Source organism: Ambystoma mexicanum, chromosome 11, assembly GCF_040938575.1.
Source record: "Ambystoma mexicanum isolate Mex_15411 chromosome 11, UKY_AmexF1_1, whole genome shotgun sequence".
Taxonomy (NCBI): domain Eukaryota; kingdom Metazoa; phylum Chordata; class Amphibia; order Caudata; family Ambystomatidae; genus Ambystoma; species Ambystoma mexicanum.
The window spans coordinates 820,560,097-820,585,514 of record NC_090934.1 but is presented as its reverse complement, the minus strand read 5'-3'; the positions used below and the strand labels follow the sequence as shown (position 1 = coordinate 820,585,514).

Below are 25,418 nucleotides of genomic sequence, written 5' to 3'. Positions count from 1 at the left end.
AAGCACTGAATCCGAACTGTCTCAGGTGTGGGGGCGAGGAAGGGACCTTCTTCCACACTTTGTGGTCCTGCCCCCGCATCCAAACTTTTTGGGACGCCTGTTGTCGGGAGCTGGCCCGGATACTTTCTAAAACAATTGATTGTGACCCGAGGGTCCTGCTCCTGGGAGTCCCAGGGGAGCACGAACTGAATAAATGGGAGGAACTGTTGCTGCACACGGCGACTGCCCTAATGAAGCGAAACATTGCACAGAAATGGGGTGTACCGGAACCTCCGACAATGGAGCAGTGGACGCTGGACATGGACACATGTGCAATGCTCGAAAGACGGATATACAATGCAAGGGGCTGTCCTAATAAGGCTTCCAAAATTTGGGCGGCATGGGAGGAAGGAGGGCCCTGAAAGACACTGGAAGACATTGAAAGGGTTTGGGAGAAATTGCCCTGGGGATGCTAACCAGAACTTTTACACTGTGTATTGTGGCTCTGTCCCGTAGGAATGGTGACCTGTGACTTATCATTGTTAATACTGCTTAATGAGCTGTGTCGGCCTCAATTGATGTCGTTGCCTCTCTTTCTTTTGTTCCTTGGTTTTGGTTGTTTTGACTATGTTATGAATAATTGAAAATAAAAAATGTCTTATCAAAAAAAATAAGCTCCATATTTCATTTGAAGAGCGGTCGCAGTTTAATTGCAACAAATTGCGAAAGTTCGCGTAAGCCATTCAAAGCCGGGCAATCAACCACTATATGAGCTAATGACTCTAGTTGTTTACAGTCTTTGCAGAAGCGACAGAAACTTTCATTTTTTGAAATTAGACCACGTCTTGCCAAAATTTGATTTGTCGGGTGAAGATTCAGGCGCATTCTTAACATTTCTGCACGTACATAATGCAATGGAGACTTTAGAAGATAATTGGCCATTTGTTTGAACTTCTTATGTGGAAAGAGATTTAAATCAAAATCCACATAATTTGAACAAAGTTCTTGTGTTACAATCCAGTCATGCCAGTATATTCTTTTTTTTGCTTGATCAGGGTTAGTAAGTATCAAGTCAATGGAGATGTCAGCATTTACTAATACTTTCAAAATGTCTTTTACCCATTTTTTGGGAAACACATCGTTGGATGAGCAGATGTACATTGCAATTGGGCCCAACAAATTCATGGTGTTAATTCCCAACAGACATTTACGGTAAAAGTTACAAAACTTCCAAAGAACTAGTGCAGACAAAGAGATGAGGCCCAGTTCGTACCTTAACATACACATAGGAGTACACGTAGGTAGACAAAAAACTGCTTTCCAAAAATTCTCTTCATGTCTGTCCCAATAAATTCTTGATTGTGGAAGCAGTGTTTCAGCTCCATAAGATAGAATAGGGACAATTTTTTGATTGAAAAAAGTGACAACATGAGCTGAGGTAAATTTACCATACTTATGCAAGATTATTTTTGCTTGGGATATAAGAGTCATGGATTTTGCTTTCAGGGTATCATTACAAATTTGATTTTTCACAGTGCCAGAAAATGGTAACCCTAGATATTTATAAAAGGGTACAATCTTTAAAGGGGCTTTCTGCAAATACCACTGGAAATTCACCAATTTTTTTGACCTACTACTATCTGTGTCTTGTCCACATTAATGATCAGGTTGTTAATACAGGTATAAGTGTCTAGTCTGTTCAATAATTCTTGTAGTCCTTTAGGAGTTTGAGAAATAAGGACAAGATCATCGGCGTAAAGGAGCCATATGATCTTTTGAGATCCTAGTTTTGGTGAATCGGCTATTACTTGTTCAAAAGAGACACCTATATCTAGAATGAATAGATTAAACAAAGTGGACGCCAGAATGCACCCTTGTTTCAAGCCTCTCAAAGTCTCGATGTGCGCAGATAGTAATCCATCGAGAGATAGTCTTACTTGAATAGATGTTTTTGTGTGTAGTTTTTTAATTATAGTTAATAATGATGGAGGACAACCATACTTCTGCAGTTTCTGAAAGAGCAATGTTCTGTCGACCGAATCAAATGCTAGACGAAAATCTATAAAGGCCATATACAATGGTTGGTTAACTTCTGCATATTTAGATTTTAGCATGTTCAGGGTGATCAAGTTCACTGATGTCCCTAAGCCAGCAACAATGCCGGTTTGAAACAGATCTCTTTTGAGCTCATTTATGGTCCATTTGTTCAATTCTTGTAGAATGATACGGCTATAAAGTTTCCCAGCAGCATCTAGTAAGGCAATGGGTCTGTAGTTCTCTGGGAGACTCCAATCACCTTTTTTATGGATTGGAACAATCAACAAGTGTTTCCAAGATGTAGGAATCTCTTGAGATTCATTAATATGTTCATAAATTTGGTGTAGAATTGATGACCATATTACTGGATGTTGTTTAAAAGTTTCATTGGACAGCCCGTCAGGACTGGGAGCTCTAGACCGACTTATTTTATTGATGAAGTACAATATGTCAGATTTAGAGATGGTGATATGAAACCGTTTATGGGGAAAGGTGCTAAGAGTTGATTCGGAATAGGGCGGACCAGCGTAAACTTTAGAGAAGTGGCTAATCCAACTTGCTTCCGGCACACTCTGCAGTTCCGACAGATTGCACAGGGGATATGGCATTAGTTAAAGCTTTCCAAATTTGAGCCGTGTTATGGTTGCGGATGCTTTGCAGCATTAGTTCTCCATCTCGTTGGAATAGTCTACTGCGATGGTGTCTTCGCCAATTTCTGTATGAGGTTTTAACTTGAGTGAGAACTGTGAACCTGATGCTTAATGGGAGCTTCAAGGCCTCCCTTTTATTAAATCGAAATTCAGTTTTTTTGATTTTCGCTTCTACATCAAAGACATGTGAGCCTCTAAAGGTCTGTTTTTTACGCACCCTATTATCTGCAAAATGTTGTATAAGATCATAATAGGGGACAACAGTGGAGAATGTTTTTTCACGTGAGTGACAAAAGGCAGCTCACAAGCAATTATTTAAATCATTTAGTTTGTTTTCATTCCAGATTATACAATTTAACTGATTAGAAACAGTTATTTGACCCAAATTTGCCACTGTGTTGCATTTGGTAGAAGGGACATTGGTCAACCAGTTAATAGTGAGCAAACGATGGTCACTATTTGGATTGGTTTCTAAGCTAAAGGAATGGATTTTCGAATACAACTCGTCATCCACATAGATATAATCAATTGTGGCTTTTGCAGCACCTTGTTACCACGTATGAGCTGAATCACTGATGTCAAATTTACTCCCATTCATCATACAAAAGCCTCTGCAATGCATAAGTTGTTCCCACAATCTACGTCTCGAATCTCCTAAAACATAATTAGCAGAAAAACAGGGAGATCACCAGCAACAATTGTGTACTGTATTTTAGGGATAAATACAATGAAGTCCAGCATCGTGCAAACATCAACCAAAAACCTCCGATTATCAATGCTCTTGGGACTCCAGTATAAGTTGACTAAGGCGTACAAGGTTGACTATTGAGATAACAGTTAGTTGGGCAAAAGAATTTGGGGAGTAGGAGAAAATTATACTAGCATTAGAACTTAATTTCGAGGCCGTCAAAAGACCAGCCATTGGACGCCCCTTTCCGCCTTGTAGTGCTGGTAAAAAGTGTATGGCATGATTGTCCCAAGAGGGAACTCTTGTAAGCCACGTTTCTTGTAATAGAGTCACATTGTAATTATTTAGAGTGTCTAGTGTGTTGTTTAGCAAATGACTAAAACCTCGGGTGTTCCAAGAAGCAAGGGAAATAGTACGTTCATTCTTAACCTTGTACGAAAGTTAACTTCTGGAGTCACAATTACAGCAGCATTTAGAGGTCACATCATCTTTTGAGTATCCTTCTATAGAGTCTGTACCCTTGTTGAGTTCGCTTATGGCTGAGTTGATCCATGTTTCCGCCCTGAGGGATCCGTCAGAGGAGTTGGTTGGACCCAATAGAAGTATGAAACCCAAAGCTAGGAGTTGATCCTTCGCTTCCCATATAAGATTTCTGACAACTCTGGACGTCAGCCAAAGACACGCCGTACTTACTGAGTTATCATTAAAGAACTCTACCTGCGCTATATCTGAAGTTCCGATGTCCTGCAACAGTGGAATATCGGAAAACACCTGTAGGATACTATGACGGTTTAGCACATATTGTGGATATGGTGCTGGACGAAAACCGAGCACTAAGGTAATGTTTTTCTCCTTACCCACTTTTGTCTTCAGAATTGATTTAACAGGTGGATTACTGAAGGAAGTTGTTGTTGTAGAGCAAGGTAGATTGCTTGCAAGAGGGCGTAAAGATTTCAGCAAAGAGGCAATTTCAGCATCATGAATAGACAAGGAAGTGGACGAGACTGCCACTTTCTTGGTGTTGTCACACTTGAATGAGACCGAAGGTTTAGATCCAGGTCGCTGAATGGATGGAGTATCTAGGCTGAGTGGTGCAAGTGAGGGCCCTTTTAGGATCGGTAACGAGGCAAATCTGCTCATATACGCATCAACTTCCTTCCTAATTTCTGAACGACAATTCGCCAGCACCTCTTGTTCGTGTTCAGTCGATGTACAAGATTGAGACGATCTTGGTTCTTTTAATGTGGAGCGCTCAGCGGTCAAAACCTCAGTTCTTTGCACTGGGGTTTGTTTGTCGCTGGGTTCAGCAGCCAGTGAGGGATGATGCGGTTCCAAACTCACTTGTTGTTTTTCATAATTTTAGACTGCGTGGACCAAATTGTCCAATGGTGCATAAGAAACTGGAGGTACAGAATTTTCAGTTATGGAGTCAAGTTTTAGTTTGCGCATTTGACTTAGTTGCGTATACTTTTTTGTAATAGCACAGGCCGTTTGCTGACTGTGCTTGTTAGGAAGAGTAAGCATGTTAAAAAATTGCTTCGAACTTGTTGGCGCACCAACTTGTTTTCTTTAGATTTTTGGATTTTTTTTTTACCACCTCTGAATTTTTCTTTTTTAGTTGGAAATTTTTCCCAGAGGATAGCGCTTTAGATGGTAATTGTGGCGTAGTTTTAGAAAAAAATGGTATATGGTTCTGGAATTGGAGCACTCAGTCTCCCCACCTGCACCTTTTTCAGGAACAGGCGCAATCTCTGATGACCTGGCCAATATACGGGAGAGAGCACAATATACCTGAATTGTCTATGGTGATGGGAGACAATTGCATTTCTGTTTGGGAGTGCAGATTGGATATTTCTAATGCATTCAGTGGTACTTTTACAGAAGGACTATTAGGCACCATGGTAGAAGTCATGGTGGCAACAGACACCAGTTTGAGCGGATTTACACAATTATCAACTGGTACTGTTGGCAGCACAAGAGGCTCATTAGTCATCGGTCGTTGATGCGCCCAAGGTATTTCTTGCTTGGCCTGCTAAGCCAAGACAGATAACAACTGAGCGCCCTGAACATCCAATTTAGTATGTGTTAATCAATGTGGTGATAGTTTGTAAAGTTAAGTTCATTGCTCCCAAAGTTAGTTCAACTTCTTTAGACACATTTTGTAATGGTTGGGGCTTTTCAGTTGAAGGGCATTTGCGAGGAGTGGGAAATAAAAAAGAGGAAGTTACATTAGATTTCGTATAACCTCCATTTGAAAACATTTTGGGTGAGAAGGAAAAATTACCAAGTGTTTCTTGTACTGTGAAATCAGAACCAGGGGAAGGCAGGTCAATCACAACTACATCCCCCTGGGATTGTACTGGAGTGGGACTGGATTTAGTATCGGAGATTTGAGCCATAGATTCCCCTCTTAAAACTGTGCTGTCAGACAAGGAGACATCTAAGGTGGTGCTACACCCCGCCTGATTATGACTAATTATATTTGGGGGAGGCTGGAAAGTGTCTTTAGAATTTTTCAAGGTAGAACTTTAAATTACACAGTCCGGATAAAAAAAAAACATATCTTGGGTGCTTGCAGTTTGTTTCAGTGAGTTAGTTACGGGAAGAACAGTACGCTTTTTTACAATGGGAAGCTTTGGAGGTTCTACTCTGACTGAACGCGGTGTCGAGACACATGGAACAGTCTTGGCTTGTGTTTCGCTGGAATTGAACAATACACTTTGTAAGGGAGGCATTCCAGTGCGAAGTGTATAAAGATTTCGTTTCATTTGGGGCAAAGGTTAGTCAAGAGCCCGGAATCAAAACGTCCCTAAAAACTAGACTCTATAAATATCTAACACTCACGGTTTAGGAGCTCTCACAAGCTCTCTTTGTAGATGGAAGCGAGAGTGATATTATAAGGATTGACCGCTAGCTTGCGACGCTGCGGCGAAGCGGCAAAGCGGGACTTCACAGGGCTTCCACGGGTGCGCGCGCGTTCCTGTTCTTATAGACCTGCCTTCCAATCAAGAGTGAAGGCTCCTGGTTGTTGCAGTCCAAATAGCAGTGAATCAGCTTGCAAGCAGCAAATGAATAGGCAGCAGAAAAGCGACTCCGGGCAAAGCGGGACTTCACGGGGCAGTTTGTCTGTTTTATGTGACTATATAGGGTGAAAAATGTAGAGAGGAATTGATATACGGAAAAAAAAAGACAACACGTGATTTAAGAATTATTTATTTGTTGGAATTAAACTAATGGTGTTTAGTGAAAACAGAGTACAGTAACAAACAAAAAAACGTGATAGAGGTTTTGGAGCCTGTGACGATTGGTGCACGCTCATATCGTTTTATTTTTCTGAAAAGTATTTTTGAATTGCAAAGTGTAAAGGCGAGTATTGACAGTCAAGAGTGACGTGTCAAAATGGAGAATATTACTGCGCTTATACACCTCTGCAAGCAGTTACCGAAGTATGCACCCAAGCTTAGACAGTACAGTGCAGAGTGGTTTAAGGGCACAGCAGACAAAATGTTCATGCCATGGCCGCAAGGGGGATCTTTATTGAAGGCAGTTTCGCACCATGCAACGACATATTTGCATGCTGCATATACAGGAAAAAAGTTTGAAAAACTATTAGTGAGCTGGAAAATGTACCAGGAGGATAGAGAAGTGCCACCTCCTGTAGATTGGATACTTAATGTATGCACAGAGGGGGGTGAGGAGCCTTCTGCTCCACCCGCCGCGCCTGAAGCAGACGGCGATAGGAAGAAAGATGATGGGTTGTACCCATTAAGGGAGCTCAAGGGAGCAGCAGGGTATAGCAACCCAGCATGAGTCACCTGCGCTAAGCAGCGACGAGTGTCCAGAAATAAATACTGAGAGAGATGTAATCTCTAAGGTCCTGAGGGACAAGGAGAGACGCGATGAGAGAAGTGATCGACCAAGTCCATCCGTAGATATAGGACGAGAAATTAAGAGATGGAAAGGAGAAAAAGATAAGACTGATGAGTTAGCGCTGATACAGAACAAATGGATGCGTAGTCAGATTTTGCTCAAACTTGATGTTAAGAGCATCGAGGACGTAAGGGAAAGGAAAGATCAAGATGAGCAAGATTAATAGGATAAAGAAAGAGGAAAGATTGAAAGACAATGGGACGAAAAGAAAGGATAGACAAAGACGGGAACAGTTGTATCAAGAGGAGCAACTGAGAAAGCAAGAAAGAGCAGAGGAACAGAGAAAATATGACAACAGAGGGCAATCTAAGAACGAGAAAGAGTAGAAAGGAAAAGAATGGAGGCAGAGGAACAGAAATTAAGGGATACAAGAATGCAAAGATGTAGAGATGAAGAAATACAAAGGGCAAATGAGAGAAGGGACATGAAGAGAAAAGAGGAAGCAAGGGTAAGAGGACGCAAGAAAGTGAAGAGCATTTGACGATGAGCTAAAACAAAAGCGAAGGCTAAGAGCATGCGATATTGATCATATGGAAAAGGAAGTAATGGATCCTAATCCAGTAGTGTCATGGAAGACAGAAGAGTTCTTCCCAGCACATGAGCCAATAGCAGGTCCGTCTAGAGGAAGAGTTTGACTCGAGAAGCATTGGGGACACAATCGATAAAGTCGATCATGATATGAGGACTAAGAAAGTGCAGCAAGAAGGGTAATGATCGACTCGAGAGTACGCAGCTGTACGATAAAGAGGGAGGCTCATGTAGTTTTGAGCCAAAGGAGCGGTCTTTAAACTGACTATGGACAGAGACGAGGAGGAGAGAAGTCCTCAATCTGGGGACAGGATATGTCAGATGAAGACAGAGCAACCTTCTGTGGGGAAGAGGAAGGTGAGGCATGTGGCCCTGTAGGGTGTATTTCATTGGATAAGGAAGTAAGATGGTCAGATCTAGACCGACTCAATTCTTGGGCGTCAGAATTATTGACGCAACTAGATCAACCTAAAGAGCGATCTCATGGTGTTACTTGCCACCGTATGTGAGAAGGTTAAGGTTGCTGCCAGGTAGAAGGCGGAGACAAACCATTGTCCCTGTTATGGATAGACAGACTATGGGTGACAAATGTGAGTTTGGGGTTTCACAGTTTCCTTTGTTAGAGAAGGGAGGAGCGACGTCACAGACCTTGGCCACAGATGGATAAGGATAATTTAAGGTGTAAACTCCTGAGTTTAACTGCTGGCGCTGAGAAATGGATACATGAGTTGGAGAAAATGTCAGGAGGAAACACGTTAGCTATAGGGGACATTAAATGTCTCCCGATTGCTATCCTTGGGGAGAGGACTGATGACGTTTGGTCAAGAGCAGGCTATTCTGGCATTACCACGATAAACACTGCTCAGGATGGAGCACCGTTCAATAACTGTAGGGCGGTGTTAGGCAAAGTTTGAATGCAGTACCCTCTGGGAACACTACATACAACTGACTACAGGTAGAGGCAACCCAAGCTTTGGCATAAGCTTGTACTTCACAGTTTTGGTAGCATGTTGGGCAGCCAGGCTTATCTCAAGAGGGGGGGGGGCAGTGTGAGCTGTAGTGGAGTTACACAAAGATTCACAGTTACAGGTATTCAAATAAACTCTTACACACAAGGTTTCTTGCATAAACAATTATTAATTTATCAGTCAGTTCTTCTTTAGAAGGGAGCAATATACTAGTAACACACAAATGCACTTCAATACTGTACACGTAAAGTTTCTGAACCAGTTAAGACCCTTTTGGGATGGTCCACAGACACAACCTACACCCACAGGTGACTTCAATGACAAGGGTGCTGGGGACATTAATATCTTACTGCTGGCATTCAGAACACTTAAAAGGTTGGTCAAAGGCAAAGGTTATTAGAACACAAGAAATTACAAATATTCATAAGCAGGGCAAATACTTTCAGATTGTACTTCGAAGAGCCATTCAGTTCAAATAGGCTACGCCAAAGTCAATGGACAAAAGTCTTTGAATAGGATGCAGCACTTCAGGTAAGTAAATGGAAGTCTTTGCACAAGTTCTTAGGAGTCTTTGATGAAAAAGAAGAATCAAATGTAGGGCCACAAGCTTATTAGACTTGTGAGTTGCAGAAGTTACAAGCACTTCCACGGTAACAGGTAAGTTCTCTTACACTTGTTTTACAGTAAATTGGTAAAGAAGAAAAGATGCAACTGATGACTTCTGTTCCTGAGCAGCTGTGCGGATCTCACTGTTCCTGGGCCTCAGTCATGGGGACAAGAGGGAGGACGTCGGGGGACTCCTGCACCGCACAGAGACTGTCAAAACTGGCAACCGGAAACTTTTACTTTCAGTGGCTGTTTCACGTTTCTGCTCCTTGCGGTACAGCAAATAGCAATAAGCGCGGTTCCTGGCTGTCAAGGTGGACTTTCCTTACATCTGGGGTCCTGCACTGGGCTGAGAGGGGTCAGGCTTGGTCAGTCCTGCTTTGTGGGAGTCCGGAGGATCTTCCAAAAGCTTTAGGCCAGCTTAAAAGCAACGCTCACAATCTGGTGTCCCTCTCCCTGGCTATACGGTTTCCTGCAGCTACTCTGATGAAATTCAACCAGCTCCGAGATGGGTGTCCATGTGGCTTACAAGTAGTTTCTGGAAGATCAATTGAAGAGTGAGAATTCATACAGCCCACCAACAACTGGATAACTGGGTGGGAGAGTTTTTTTTTGCTTTTGAGGTTTGGGACCTGCAGAGGATTCAAAGAAGCCTTTTGTGAATTTCTGCCATTTCCACCTCGGTCCTCTGGCAGTTGTGCAAGGTTGTTTTCAGTAAAAGATAAATAGTCTAGCCAAAGACAATCTTCTCTGTTTTAGACAGGTTTAGCCAATGGTCGAAGTGGGCAGGCTCCTCTACTTTTCTTTCTTTAGGTTTTACTGTTCCTCTACTTTTATTTTGAAAGTAAAAGTTTACAGAATGGTTTACTTTCAAAATTAAAGTGTAGGAAGCTTAAACTTGCACTTCAGTGCACTGCATTGAATGTTCCATTAAACAGCAGGTGTGTTTGTTTGGGGGTTTGGATTGCGTGTGGGAGAGGGCATGGCGATGGGTTTTGTGGGGAGTGGGGGCAGGCCAGCAGGGATCATAGTTCCACTACTTGTTTTCACACACTTACAATACTGAGTTTAGCTTGAGCTGAGAGTCAGTCATGTTGGTGCCCACACAACCTTGGGAGTTAGCCTGGTCAAACTGAATAGAAGATTTCACCATCAGCATCTGTCCCGAAGAAGGATTTCAGCAAGGAAATTACGTGATGGCATAACACATACCCAGAGAGCATCCACATGGTTCCAGGCAGACTACTGCGGTAAGGCTTCCTTACAAGTACTTACACCCACTTACCTCCTGTCTCACTTACCAGAGACTTCTCTATAGGGTTCCAGGAATGCATAAGTCAGTGATAGTCCCTGAAAGACAGGTAAAGGATCCTGTCCCTTGAGTGAAATGTCTTTATGAAAAGCAGAATATATGATGCGCGTATTGCACAAAAAACACAAGAGCTTAAAATAGACCTAAAAAAGGTGAAACCACAGGCAAAATCCAAAATGAAACTACTGAGGGAATCTGTTACATTAAAAAATAAATATAGGCATTGGTTACATATACATAAGGGTCTGAATGCTACGGCCCAATGGAAAATAATTTTTATAGTGTACTAAGCTTACATGACTCACCCAAGTTTTGCGCTATATTTAATAGACATATGTCGGCATCTGTAGGGAAACGTGAATTCAACACAATGTCAGAAAAAGGCTGGTGCAATTATGTTCATAGCCTTTATTTCTGCAAAGACCTCCTTATTGAAGATAGCGGAGTGGTTATGGAATGCTATGATATTAATTGTCTTTACTATAGAAGACATTGCTCATTACAAAAATGCTGAAAACCTCACATGCTCTCGGACCAGACCGGCTAGCTAATGCAGCAATTAAAAAAGCCTCACTTATGTGGGCCAGTGTTAATGATCATATATTATTTCAGACTTTAAATAGTGGTATTGTCCATAATTCCTGGAAGCAATTTATACTGATTCCGAGACACAAAAAAGGGCCTCAAGATTGCCTGGAGAACTATTGATTATTGGCTATGACAGACTGCACTTAGAAAATCTTTTCTTATTTATTAGTGGAAAAAAATGAATGCTTGGATTAACGAGATTGAGAGCCTCAAACATCAGCAAACAGGTTTCCGCAAAGGGGTCAGCACATTAACAAATCTTTGGTGTCTCTTATTTTATCCATTTTATTCGGAAAGCACTTTCTTCCAAAGGACATCCGTTGTATATTAGTTAAATAGATTACGCAGCTGCCTTCAATTGAAAAAATGGGCACTTGATAAATCAACCCTCCATTTAATTGAACACATTTATTTTGACACTAATTCATCTGTGCAACTGAACCAAGAATGCTGTTTAACACCACCCAGTCCCACCAACTTCATCTTGAAGCAGGGATGCATTTTGGCGCTGGTTCTGTATGATCTTTATGTGTCTGATTTGGACAAAATACACTACGATTTACCTGGTCTTCTCCTTGAGTAATGAAACAAGGGAGATCACTCCTGAAGTTTCCTTGGTTTCCTCTGCTATTCTTAATAGCCCTATCGGCAGAGAGACCACTTTTTTAAACTTCCTTGATTCTGAACGCCCGTCATCCGATTAATGAGACAAGGGGGGAGATTACTCCTGAGGCACTTTTTTCTGTGGAGGTCTTTCTTTCGATTCTTCTGAGCAGGAAGATTATTCTTGATGCCCTTGCACTCTTATCAACTTGGCTCTGTTACTGTGGTGAGGGAGATTACTCCTGATGACCTTTTTAGCACTGCCCTCTTTGTGACTGACGAGGAAGATTCCTTCCAATGCAATCTTCACCCTCCCCGCAGCGGGTCTACCGTAGCTTCCGTTACCTTCTGTTTGAGGGGGCCACATCAATGGTTCTTCCTGGGGTGTTGGGTTGGCTTGTTCTTCAGACGTTCTTCATAATTCGCTGAAGGACCACACGGTCCACCTCCCCAAGTCAGGCAGTCTGCCTTTATCAAGCTTCTGCTCAGGTCTTGCCTCCCTCTAGCTTTGGAAGATTCCTCAAACCTTTCCACAGCGTCTGCTCAACTGCAGACTTGCTCTGTCTTCAGACTTCACAGTTCCCAGGTTTTAACTTCCTGGGGTTGAGAGACTTCACCTCTGCTTCCCCTTTCAAAGAGTCATTAATTGCTTTTTATATCCTGAAATTGGGCAATCCCCAGCAGACTATCAGTCTTTCCTTTCTATCTCTGAAGTACTCTTCATCCCGCCTCGTGGCCATGTCTTCTCTTCCCAATACTGTCTGGAGCTGTAAAAGGAGTAGTTTGCATACCTCCTTGAATCTTTTTCCTTTCAGTACTTTTAGGAGAGGATTCAAGATTGCTTGTATTTTACTTTCATTCTTCCTAGTCTTGGTGGAGTCAAATGTAAATATTGCAATAACAGATAGTGGTCATCTCAGGTTGGTTTTTGGAAGACCTAGAGGGTTTGCATAGTCTCTAAGGTAAGATCTTTAGGGAGTTCCATCACGGAACAGGAGTCCTTGTCCTCATGAGGGAAGTCTCTTCCTGCGAGGTCCCGCGATCAGCCACCCATAGGGGGATTTTTGCGTAGCGGGCTCACCTCCCTAGCCTCACAGGGAAATATGCCCCTCTTGGGAGAAGTGACGAGGTCCTGTGAATCGTGACACTGTAAAGAAATAAGCAAAATGTTGCATCTCTGAAAGGATTCTTGGGTTGCCAGTGGTGCTCAAACTCTTTAAAAATAATACAAAAATAAAAGTTTCATTTACTGATGCAAATACAAACGCACAGTTCTACACAAATGTAAAGACTTGCCATTCCCCTATAAGAGTACAGCTTAATTTTGAGGTCAACGAATAAGTCCTGAAGAGCACTGACCAATTTGTTTGCCTTTTGTCACTAAGGGAGCCTGAGCACCCAGCTTCAGGTCGGGTAGGTCAGTTTCTAAAGTTGAGGTATAGCATGGTATATTAGAGTGAGAAAGTCTGAGTTTTTTTTAAGGGGGGCCTCATCGATCCCCTTATATGATAGGCATTCCATTTAGGGATACCAAGGTCAGATAATCAAAGTAGGAATGGGCTGTCATTTGAAAGATACAGGAAGAGAAGTGGCAGAGGCGCCAACAGATGGCAGTTATAGCTGTAGAAACAAATGACAAGAGTGCAGTTTGTGGCATAAAATGCAAAATGAGCAAACCTGAGAATGTTACAAAAGTAGGGAAATAAAGCATGCTGTCAAGGAACCAATACGACTTGTGGTAATTTATGCTCAGGCTGCAGGACCCCATGCACACAGAACTGGCTGGAAGCAGGCTTGATGTCTAGAGGAATCCAATTTTGTAGCGCGAAGTGAAGTGATTTACCTTTAACAAGTGAAAGTAGGGGCCTGGCTCGGGTGCAGGCAGGATATGTGGAGGTGGATGACAGGGATTTGTTATACCACTGAATTGGACCACAGTAACATCACTCTGCAGCGACTCATCCAGAACAAAAGTGAGTTCGGTCCATAGACAGAAATCCATGTATATAAAGGATCACTGAGAGCAACCCTCCCTTTTCAGAGTTGAAGACTTAACAACTTGTTCCAACAATTGTTATACACAAAGCCCTTCCAGATACCATGAATGGATGGGAGTGGGCTCCCAGGGAGCCAGATGAATAATAGCATGCTCCCATTCCAGTTCATTTTATGAGATTTCTCATGACATTTAGGGCCGATAGATAGCTTACGGGAACCTGGGCACAAGTGATTTTGGTTGCTGATGTTTCCATGAGGTACTGATAAAAAGGCAATCCTCGCTCTCAGTAATGGGTGTAGGGTGGGTAAAGGCCTTGTCTTCACCTATGGCAGGCACAAAGAAATGAACTGTGATAAATGCATCACCCGATGCTCCAGTTGGATGATTGCAGGTGCCTCCACTTTACTGCCAGAGTCCTTCTACCATTGGGTGCGTGGTATGTGAAGTGCCGGGAAATGCCGGGAAATGCCTCTGAGCGTATTGGCTGTGCCCACACAGGGACGTCATTTCACCAAAATGCCTGGGGTAGCGAAAGCGACATATGAGGAAAATGTAGTTCCCATTAATAATAGGAACTCCCGTCCCCTGCACACCATTCAAAAATGGAAAAAATATTTTCCAAACAGATCTCAGTATTATTTAGTGATTTTCAAATAATCATTCTATCACTCTTTTTCAAATAATTCTTTGACCACAATCAACGTAAAAATACTTCAAAATTTGATTTCAGTCGACAACTTTACACATTTGAGTGATTGTTTTTTACTGATGTATATGACATAAATTTGTTATTTTCTTCTGAATTCGCTTCACTCTAATAACTCCAGTTATACAAATAACAAAAATTATTTATTTTCAACAACATAACAATTAAAATTAAAAATTAAAAAAATTGAAAAAAATAGCTCAACGCATTTCGAGAGACTTAACTCTTCTTCAGGAGCACTAATTCACTTTTCAATTCGTTTTTGATTATCTGTGAATAATATGATATATATATGTATTACCATCAATATAATGAAATGTTGAGTAATTATTTTTAGAACTGTGTAGTGTCTAATCCTACCTGTGTATTCCTTTCCTCTCCACTTCGGGACGGATTAAGCCTCTTCCCAGTTTTCAATTGCCAATCATATTTCAATGCCAAGTTATGACATAGTATTATGCCGGATGTCCAGTCACCTTCACGGTGACGAATTGGGCAACACAGAAGGATGACGTTTCCATCATTTCACAATGGAATAGTTGCCACAAGAAAATGCTGAAGAAGTGTTCATTTGTTAAAGGGGGATGATGTTATTATTTCTTGGATAGTACCATGAATTACTAGAATTATAAAAATAAGTGATTAAGGTTATAAGAAAAGTGAATTAGTGCTCCTGAAGAAGAGAGTTAAGTCTCTCGAAACGCGTTGAGCTATTTTTTTCAATTTTTTTAATTTTAATTGTGTTATGTTGTTGAAAATAAATAATTTTTGTTATTTGTATAACTGGAGTTATTAGAGTGAAGCGAATTCAAAAGAAAATAACAAATTTATGTCATATACATCATCAGTAAAAAACAATCACTCAAATGTGTAAAGTTGTCGACTGAAATCAAATTTTGAAGTATTTTTACGTTGATTGTGGTCAAAGAATTATTTGAAAAAGAGTGATAGAATGATTATTTGAAAATCACTAAATAATACTGAGATCTGTTTGGAAAATATTTTTTCCATTTTTGAATGGTGTGCAGAGGACGGGAGTTCCTATTATTAATGGGAACTACATTTTCCTCATATTCTTCTTTGACTTCTTGATACCAGAGTCATATTTTTTCTCCCCGGCACCCAGAAAAAACTGTTGGTATAAGAGTCGATGTGACTGAAATTAACAAAAAACACGAAAAACTTTCTTTAAACAATACACAAAAGACAGGGTGTGCTTTCCTCACTCGATTGTTCTTTGGTAGCGAAAGCGACATCACATGACCCTTGACCGCTGGTGACATCACAGAAAGTGATGTCATTTGACCCCACCCCGAAGTGATATCGTGGGATGTGATGGAACGCGACCTTTCACCCGTTGACAAAACAGGGTGTGCTATCACATAGCATTGTACACTACAAAAAATATGTTTACAATATCACTATAATGTGATGTACATTTCATACAAGAATGGATCGGCATATGTAGCATTATGATCAGTGTGTATAGACCCATAATACCAAATTACTGTGAATGCAAGCAGACGTCCATGACCAAATGATAATTATGAGTTATTATATAGCACTTAAACGCTTTATATAGAAAAAATACACACCCAATATCACCCAACCTGTGTTGGTACTCATTAATCGACTCAGAAGGATTAAAGGCTGAGTTGAGATGTTTAAGAACAGACTAAATCAGTGACTCACCCCCTGAAGTGTGCCTGAAATAAACCTTTAATTAGTCTAACAATTATTGTATAGAATTCCAGAAAGAGATTATTTGATATCCCTAATCTTTCTAATTTAGGGTCATTGCTGAAAGTGTTTAGACTTGTGTCGCTCCTTTTCTTTTTTTTTTTTTAAGGGACTTTAAGAAGAAAGCCAGCCACTCCAGAACTAAAAGAGCCACATGGTGCTGGCCACAGCCCATGAGCTTGCATTACACACACACAAAAAAAAAAAAAAAAAACACATTGTTCTTTTTTTCTAATTTTTCTCTTTTCTAGAGGTTGCAAAGGTGACCTCAGAGGTCGCAAAGGTGACCTCTGGCGACCCCTAAATGACATCCCTGTGCCCACACTATGTCTTTATTTAGTGCTACTGGAACGGACCACAGATTCAGACTCCGCTACTATAAAGAGCAAATTATGCAAAACGGTTCTGGAACCTTGCGTCACCTTCAGTAGGCAGCCATTGGTCACCCAATAACTGACGGGTCATTCCACAGGGGCTGTGAGAAAATATATCAACTTTCCATTTACTTTCAAGTAGCACTGCAGATGTTACAAGTGTTGATGGGGCAGTGAGGCCACAATACAGTTAAAGCAAAACCAGTTAGCGTTGGCTTCCAAATATTATGAGGAACAAGACTGGAATCCTATAAATTGAGTTACATATGCCATAAGATAAAGCGCAGGAAGTAGGCATGCAGAGGCCAAAGGCAAGAAAGGCCGGAGAGAAAAAAAGAATGGGACAAAGGTATGGAAAATGAATATGAAGCTGTTTGAGCAAAGCCTGTGAGCGCTGCAGGTTTCCTTTTTGAAGAGAGAAGGCTCTCAACTAGGGGATGCCTTGCAATCATAACAAGGAATTGATTGTACTTCTGCTAGGCCAGCAGTCACACAGTTAAGTTTTTGAAAATACCAAAAGTGCTTTGCATCTTGGATGAGCGGGCTGCCCTTCAGCCCAGTAAAGAGGGCTAGTAAAGAGGGCTATGGAATTTAAGACCACCACATAGCATGTTTGACTTAAATACATACTATAGGATATGGAATTACCTGATGAAGTTCTTGTTTCTGAGCTTGTAGCTGGTCATGCTGTCTTTGCAAGTCTTCTCTCTGTCTGTGAAGGTCTTCTGCCTTTTTTAGAAGTTCACCTTCCTGTTGCTTAATGTGGTTCTCATATTCCTTGAGCTCCTCCTCTGTAAAAAGCTGTTGCTGATCGAGCGTCTGAAGGATTTTGGGCAAAGAAAGAAAGATTATACAGTAGAAAGTATTAAATATGTTGAAATATTTTAATTCCTCAAAGGATTGCCTGAAGGCACACACATTGGTCTTGTAAATAAGCCTCTTAAAATGATTTCAAAGTTTTACTTCAAACAAATCACGTTGGTCATACAGTCAATGATGGGAAAATACCATGTCAATATTTAATAGTACACATACCTGCTTGTCACTGGTGTGCTGGCCATTACAACTCATAAATAAAAAACATTTTATGTCTTGGCAACAGTTAACTGAAAAGTCGAATGACATAAAATCTTCCCTTATCCTACTTCCTCCCATTCAGGCTTACCTCGCGCAATACAGTGATTATACAGCAAGACTGTCTTCCACGCTGCCATTCTATTTCAGAATGAGAGACAACTCACTGAAAACATATTAACAAGGGCAAAGAGTAGCAGTATACAACATGGAATCCTGAGTCCTTGAATGCCCACATTCCCCATTACTTCACCATCCATTGAATTGAGTGAGAAAAGGAAGACATGATCCAGAGCAAGTCTCAAACATTATTTATTGCAAGCCAACACAAAGGGATGGAGATATTTCAGCCCCATTTATCAACTAGCGTGCTGAAGTGGAATTACCCATAGAGAACTCGCTTTCCCTGGTGGACCCACAATGTTGCCATCATTGCCAGGGCTCGTACCTGCACATGTTTCTAACCAAAGGTGTAGTCGGGGCAAGCTATAGCTCTAAGCTGAAATGGTGGGAGTTGGTGTGAAAGAGAACCAAGAGCATCCTTGCACTATAGAAGAATCATTAACACAACATATTTATGTTCAAGACCTGCTGCTGAATTGGGGCGAGGAGGTGTTGGGGTTGGTCTACTGTGGTTTCATTGCTTAAGGTAGGGGGGATGGGAAATTACTGAGTAGGTTGAGTGCATGGGTTTGTTTCTATATGCCTTTCACTGTTTTTTGCGTACCTCGCACTTTAACCCTGGAGAGCACAAAGCAAATACTTGAATTACAATTAATGCAATTAATGTGCCTGTCCCTACTGCATCAACGAGTCGCAGGACTATGGTTTGGTAATGTAATGAGTTAGTGAGGTTCTGTAGATATATTTGTTGTGTCCCCATAACATTGCTATTATTAACTTTTTGGTTAATTGCATGATTTGTCCAAGACAGGCCGGTGGCAGTGGATCTTTTTCTATTGCATTTAATTTAAATGTCTCATGCACTTTTGTATTTCACCACTGAAAATCTTTCAGCGTACCATATACTCCAAAACGGCAGTACCATGGGTAATCTGACTGTCCATCGCCCATCTTGTATTTTGGTGTTCTTTCTACCCTCTCAGGGCTGCATCTGCCATATGTGGTAAGCCTTTTTCCCAGGAAAACCTCCAACTTTCGCAGGAAAAGCAGTGGTGTGTGAGGCCGGATGTGGGGGCTGGAACTGTCTGGTCTCAGGCCACATCCTGGACAAATTGCATCTGTTGCTGGTAATATGTAGTGGCTTAAGACTGCCCCATGATTGGACAGCCCCCGCCAGTTTAAATGGTGCAGATCCTGAACTTGTTGGTCTTGGGGGTGACTCCAGCTCGAATACTGAAAAAAGGAGGACGTCTGCAGCCATTCAGCAGATAGTTGGAGCCAAGACTCCTACGAAGAGGAGCATCCAACTGAAGACGCAGAACTCATTGCAACCATCCCATTGAAGCCCTGCACCTTTGCTCATCTCCAAAAGACCTTTGACCCCCTGCTTGAGAATCCTTTGCAAGTGTCCCATAACCATCATGCAGGATGACCAGCTTCCCCGTGGGCTTTCTCGGTCACTGTCAGGAGTTCAGATGTGGGACTCTGCAGACCCTCAACATGTGAAACAAGTGGCCTCGTCCTTCAGTTGCTTCTCTCCAGCATGAAGAAGAGCCTTGCAGGACCAGCTTCTTTGTTTCCACAATAAAGGTAGTTTTCTTTTCTGCCATTCTTTCCAAGTGGCCATTGCTGATCTCCAACTGCATCGTGTACTGGGGGTCCTCCAAGGTCATCAACATGGTGGCACTTTTTTCATCGTGCCAGCGTCATCTAGCTGTCCAGTTCCATCAACCGTCCCGCCAGAATACAGAACTGCCAAATCAAATTCCTGATGCCAAAAGTGACCTCTGCACCTGAGGCCCCTGGAGTTCCTTCAATAGAAGCAAGACAGAGCAGGGGGACAGGGTTTTCAAGAGCTGCCAAAGTGGCCCGTGTGAATCAGAGAACAGTGGTTCAGTAAACATACCTAAGCAGCCATTTGTTACACACAGAGAAAGTAGCGGCCAAAGGGGGGGGCATAGCCCCCTGTTTAAGAGTCTGCATCCCACACACACACACTCACACTCTCCTAGGGGGAAAGGCAGGGTTAGATTGGTCAAGTAAAGGGAACAAATCCTGCGTAGGGGAAGCCTCTAAAAGCTGGTAACAAGAAGTGTGGGTGATGTGGGTGTGGTTGGAGGACGACCAAGAGACCAGCAGAAGGGAGGAGTGGAGGCGAATTGTGGAGCAGGCGAGGTATTGGCTGGAGTCTAAAAGTGTTACGTGTGTGTGTGTGGGGGGGGGGGGGGTTTAGAAAGAGTAGTGTAAGGAATGAGAGAGAAGCAAATGAATAGTGGGTGAAAGGAGGGTGGCTCAGTAGCATGCAGCATAGTGCGGAGGAGAGGTGGGTAGTGGGGCAGAGCGAAAGAGCAGCGGGGCAGAGCGAAAGAGCAGCGGGGCAGAGGGCGTGTCATCATTACTTTAAAACGCTTACAAACTATCTGTTGGCTTTGCCAAATCGTGTTCATTCTCTTCATAGCACTCATAACCTTCTGAAGACATATGCTTTGGGAACCTGTGACTTTAAGGGAACTAGACGCCCTTTGTTTTAGCTAGGGAAGGATTGACCTATTTTATAAGGCTGTGTATGGTGTTTTAACTCCTTCCCTTTCTACATATTAGTTCTCTAATTTGGTTGTTATTTACCTAGTTGTCTAGTCATTTGCTCTACTACACTAGAGTTGCTCTGATGGTTTAACTGATTCTTAAGTAAAGAGTTAGTACTCTTAACAGGGCATGCCGAAAGTTATTAGAATAGTAATGAATGTAATAGAGTAACACCTACCAGTAGTTTTTAATTGCTCATAGTTGTCCAAGGTCTAAATCTATATTTGTATACATTCTGCCTAACTTGTGTTATTAAGAGAGCTCTGTGTGAATATAACTGAACCCTTCACCACTCTAACACTCCCAAGCCTTGCTGCTCAGCCACACTATCCAGATACATTTTGGCCATCTTTCCCTATTCACCGGAATAGGGTGGTCTCTCAGAATCTCCGCACGGGGTTCAATCATTCTGAAAATCCATCATGATGCGCTCATGGAGATGATAAAGCGTGTTCTAGCACAGAGTCTGAACTTTCAACAGGGGCAATGGAAAATCCTCATTTACCTCTTCCAAGCACCATATTGCACATAACACAGTGGTAAGGTGTCAAACCATAAAACGATAATCTCAGGCATTAGGCATACGCAAGTAGCCCCTTCCCATGAAAAGGAAGTAAAACAAAGACATTAAGAGATGTCAGCCACAAACTGCAGAGGGTGGGCCTGACAAGGCAGGATCACCATCTCAGTCCGTTGTCGTGGTCACCTTTTCAGGAAATTCACACAGATTCCAACTGCAATTTAAAAAACTCTGAAGACCTAGCCAATACAATATCAGGCATTCAGACCAAGTTGCAGACCTTGAGGGAGAGCTTTTCGATTGCAACTCTACAAAAAGCATTGCCCCACCGGGAAGAAATATGAAAGAACAACCGGAAAGGTCAGACATAGTTCAATGTGTTCAACCTTTAGTTGTACAATTGTTGGGCCTCTCCAATCAGCAAGTCATCACCAATGAGCGCACCTTTTGTATTGGAAGAACTAAGAATCAAGCGCTAGACCTAGAGACATTGTAATCAAGTTATCTTCGCTCCAGACTAAACAGCTAATGTTGAGAGAGATTCCCATCTGCGATGCCAGTTATAATGCTCAGATATTTCAGGATGTGGTGCAAATGAGAAGAGAGCCTTCTGAGATACTGAGATACCATGGTCGAGCTTGTTAAAAGACAGATTCTGTACAGCTGGCTCTTTCCTATGAAACACAAATAAAAACTTTTTTTTATTATCTCTAGGTAACAAGAGGGCATTGGTGACTCAAATTGGGTGGCTATTCCAGGGATATGAGGACTAGGCATAACCAACCAACCAATTGTCAGCCCCCGCTTTTAAGGAGGGGGGAGGTGGGTGCAGCCACAGAAAAATATGTGACGGGAAAGAAGCAACCACTCTCACTGTATTTAGACAATACCAAACTCCTGTAGGGCAGGAAATTGATAAATATAGCAGCTCAATCTGTCAACACTTGCCGATGACCAACTCTTAAATATTTGAGGTGCTGGGTGGCTGCACTGGATGGGGTAGGGCATGTTGGAGCGTTTTGATTCATTTTGCCTATTAAAACAGAGGATGGTTTGGGAACGCTTGCTCATACTTATGTTAACATGGCCACTGTTTCCTTATGGGCTTGATTTACCTTTTGGTGTGTTTTGTGCTCACATAGGAGTTTCCCTCAGGTGACAGATTTAGTGTCCACATAGGCACAATGGTTTATAGTTTTTGCTAGTTTATTATTCTTTGTATTTGCTTTTGAGGACAATGCAGGGAATTTGCTAAAATTTTGCATTCAAGAAAACTTGCCATAATATTATACCTATGGGTCAGAAGATATGTAGTTGGGGTGGACCATTAGATAGCCCCTTATTTTCAATATTTTTAAGCCTGGAGCTTGTCATCAAAGGTTGAAAAATGTTGGCAATCTTTTCGGTGGAAGAACCTTCGAGAGATATTTAATCTTTGCATACAGATGGTGGAAATTATATCCTGGTATGCAACAGGTCTGAATGCACCACCTAATTGATCTAAGGTATGGTGATAAAAAATAAACATGCATCCCGATATGTGGGGCAATTAGTATGATCTTGCACCAACAATGTGTTGATCACACGTAGCAAGAGAGGAAACGGGAGAAAGGCGTACAGAAACAGACCTTCCCACAGGAAGGAGAACACATCCCCCCCACCCCCCATGCTCCTCGGTTGGTGAAATCGGCTGGCAAACTTCTGGCAATTTGAGTTCTCCACCGTGGCAAAAAGATCGATTCGAGGTCTGTCCCATTTGACTAACAGACAGTCCACGTGATCCTGACGAAGTTTCTCGTGAAAGCGTACAGCTCCTTGCTGAGGGAGTCGGCGATAGTGTTCTGGACGCCTTCCAGGTGGAGCGGGACGAGGAACTTCCCCTGTCAGATGATCCAATGCCACAAATCCTGAGCTTCCTTGGAGAGCGCTGAGGATTGGGTGCCCCCCCTGCATCCTGATGTAGAACATGGTGGTGAAGTTGTCCATGAAGATCCTCACCACTTTGTCTATCAGAGACACTATGAACGACTTGAGGGCCCAGAACACTGACCGTAACTCCAGGATGTTGATGTGCAGCTCCTTCCCCTCCGGAAGCCACAGACCTCTGGCGTGTAGACGTCCGGTGTGAGCTCCACAACCTTCCAGAGAGGCATCCATGGCGACCGTCTCTTGGTATGACAGGGTTTGAAATCCCGCGTACGCCCACCACTATCGCCCACCGTAACTCCTCGCGGAGGGTGATCTTGCCCTCAAAATTCCCCAGAGACTTATATCCAACGTGCAGCCAAGAATTCCTGTAGGGGTCGCATCTGAAACCTGCAGAGACGGACAAGGTCGATGCAGGACATCATGCCCAGCAAAGACTCGATGGCTTGAACCGTGGCCATCTTCGCCGATGACAGCCGCTGTATACCTTTGCTTGAATGGCCACTAGCCTCCGCTCCAATGAGGATGCCAGGCAAGCCACTGTGTTGAGTCTGGCGTAGAGGAAGAGCGCGTTTTGCGATGGCGTTAAGCAGGACTTCAGATAGTTGACAGCAATCCCCAGCTCAGTCAGTAGCCAGACGGTCTCCTTCCTGTGCTTATCAGTCAGTTCCTGGGAGCGGGCTCATACCAGCCAATCTTTCAGGTACAGATATACGTGCACTCCCTGCAGATGGGCTGCCACCACGGCCAGGCATTTTGGGAACACCCTTGGGGCCGACTTTAAGCCGAAAGGTAGGGCCTTGAACTGCAAACCTTAGGAAATTCCGATGTTTTCTGTGGATGGGGACATGGAAGTATGAATCCTCTAGGTCCAACGACATCAAGAAATCGCATTCCTCCAGTTGGCCGAGCACGTGCTGCAACGTGACCATCCCGAATTTTGGGGATTTCAAGTACTTTTTTAGATGGCGCAGGTTGGTCTTTCTGACCAGAAAGTATTTGGACTAGACTCGTTCCCCAATGGCACCGTAGCTTCGATCACCCCTTTCTGTAACATGGCTCGCACTTCTTCCGGAGCTGAGGGATGTGCTGCTCCTGACGGGGTACCAGTGGAATACGAGGGCACCTGCATTGGAACACCAAGGTGTGTCGCTGGGCGAGAGCGTCCAGCATCCATCTGTCTGTGGTGATCTTCTTCCACCCGCTGACGGACCTCGTCAGCTGGCCTCCCACCATGGTGCATGAGTGGGGGCCCGATGTCTTGGACAGGCTTGCTTGGGTGCCAGCGATACCGACCTCTGCTACCGTAATCCTGGGAGCGACCCCTGCAGGCTTCCTGCATGGAGGATCGAGGAGGTTGACTGTATGACGTGGAGTATCCCTTGGATGATCTACTAGATTTTCCCCTGGAGGAGCTTAAAGACGATGAGCAATGTTGCTGCACACATGCCGTCTCCGCCTTTATGGCTTGAAGAGATTAGTCGACTTCCTTCCCGAACAGATTCTCGCTGTCGAAAAGCATGTCCAGGACCTTTGCATGAAAGTCCTGGTGAAGGTTTGTGGCCTTCAATTATTCCTGCCAACGAAGGCAAACTCAGTTTCCCATCTGTCGGAAGCCTGTGTCAGCGATGTCCACTGCCACCGTAATGGCATGGTCCAATGCCACCTCGCCCTCCTGAAAGAGGGCAAGAGCCTCAGTTTTCGGAATTCCAGGATAGGGCCCAGGGTGTACTAAAGCTCCCAGTCTATCGGGACAAGATTGCCAGAGCATTGGCCGCCTTGATTGTGGATGCCGCCGTGTAGATGACTCTTCCCCATGGCGTCCACCGCCTTGCCCTCGTTATCCGGAGGACTGATGATGCAGAGGCCAGGATGGCCGAACGTTTCCCTGCGGCGGTCGACACAACACAGTCCGGCAATGGTTGTGACCTCAAGCACTGGGGTGCGGGGTCCGGGACCCTGTATTTCTTCTCCAGCCTATCTTGTTTGGTTGGAGCCATGCATGGGTTTTTCATGAGGGCTAGGCCTTCCTCCCAAATGTCGTCCAAAAAGGGTTCCTCATAAAAAAAGATATATCAAGGTCATCCCTCAAAGCAGAAAGTGGATTGGGACTAATGTGAGAATATCTATATACCAAAAAGTATCCACTCTGCTAGAATATAACTAAGTTATTTTGCAAAAATATGTTTAAACAACGTTAATAGTGTGACCTAGAACAATGAAATCACAAATATTATTTAGCCACAGTATTTATACTCAGAAAACATTCCTTATTTTCACAAAGTGATTTATTATTGTGTTCTCAAATGAATAAGGTTAATACATACAAAAAGTAGGAAATGCAGTTTGGAATGAGAGTAAAACAATAAAACATAGAACTGCAAGTACGAAAAAGATCTAACAGAGACAAATCAGCGCACTTTTATGACAAGAAGATAAAGGCAAGCAATAATTAAACCATCGCTTGTGGAAAATAAAAAA

General features: G+C 42.8%; 1 protein-coding gene across 3 annotated transcripts in view; it reads right to left on the bottom strand.

Moving 5' to 3' along the window:
* The window catches only part of NUCB2 (nucleobindin 2), a 680,179-nt gene that overhangs the window by 123,850 nt on the left and 530,911 nt on the right, over positions 1 to 25,418 (bottom strand). For all 3 annotated transcript variants that reach the window (XM_069623774.1, XM_069623775.1, XM_069623773.1), the window contains exon 11: positions 17,357 to 17,527. In XM_069623774.1, the coding sequence (XP_069479875.1) occupies positions 17,357 to 17,527 (171 nt within the window). The remainder of the gene's footprint in view (positions 1 to 17,356; positions 17,528 to 25,418) is intronic.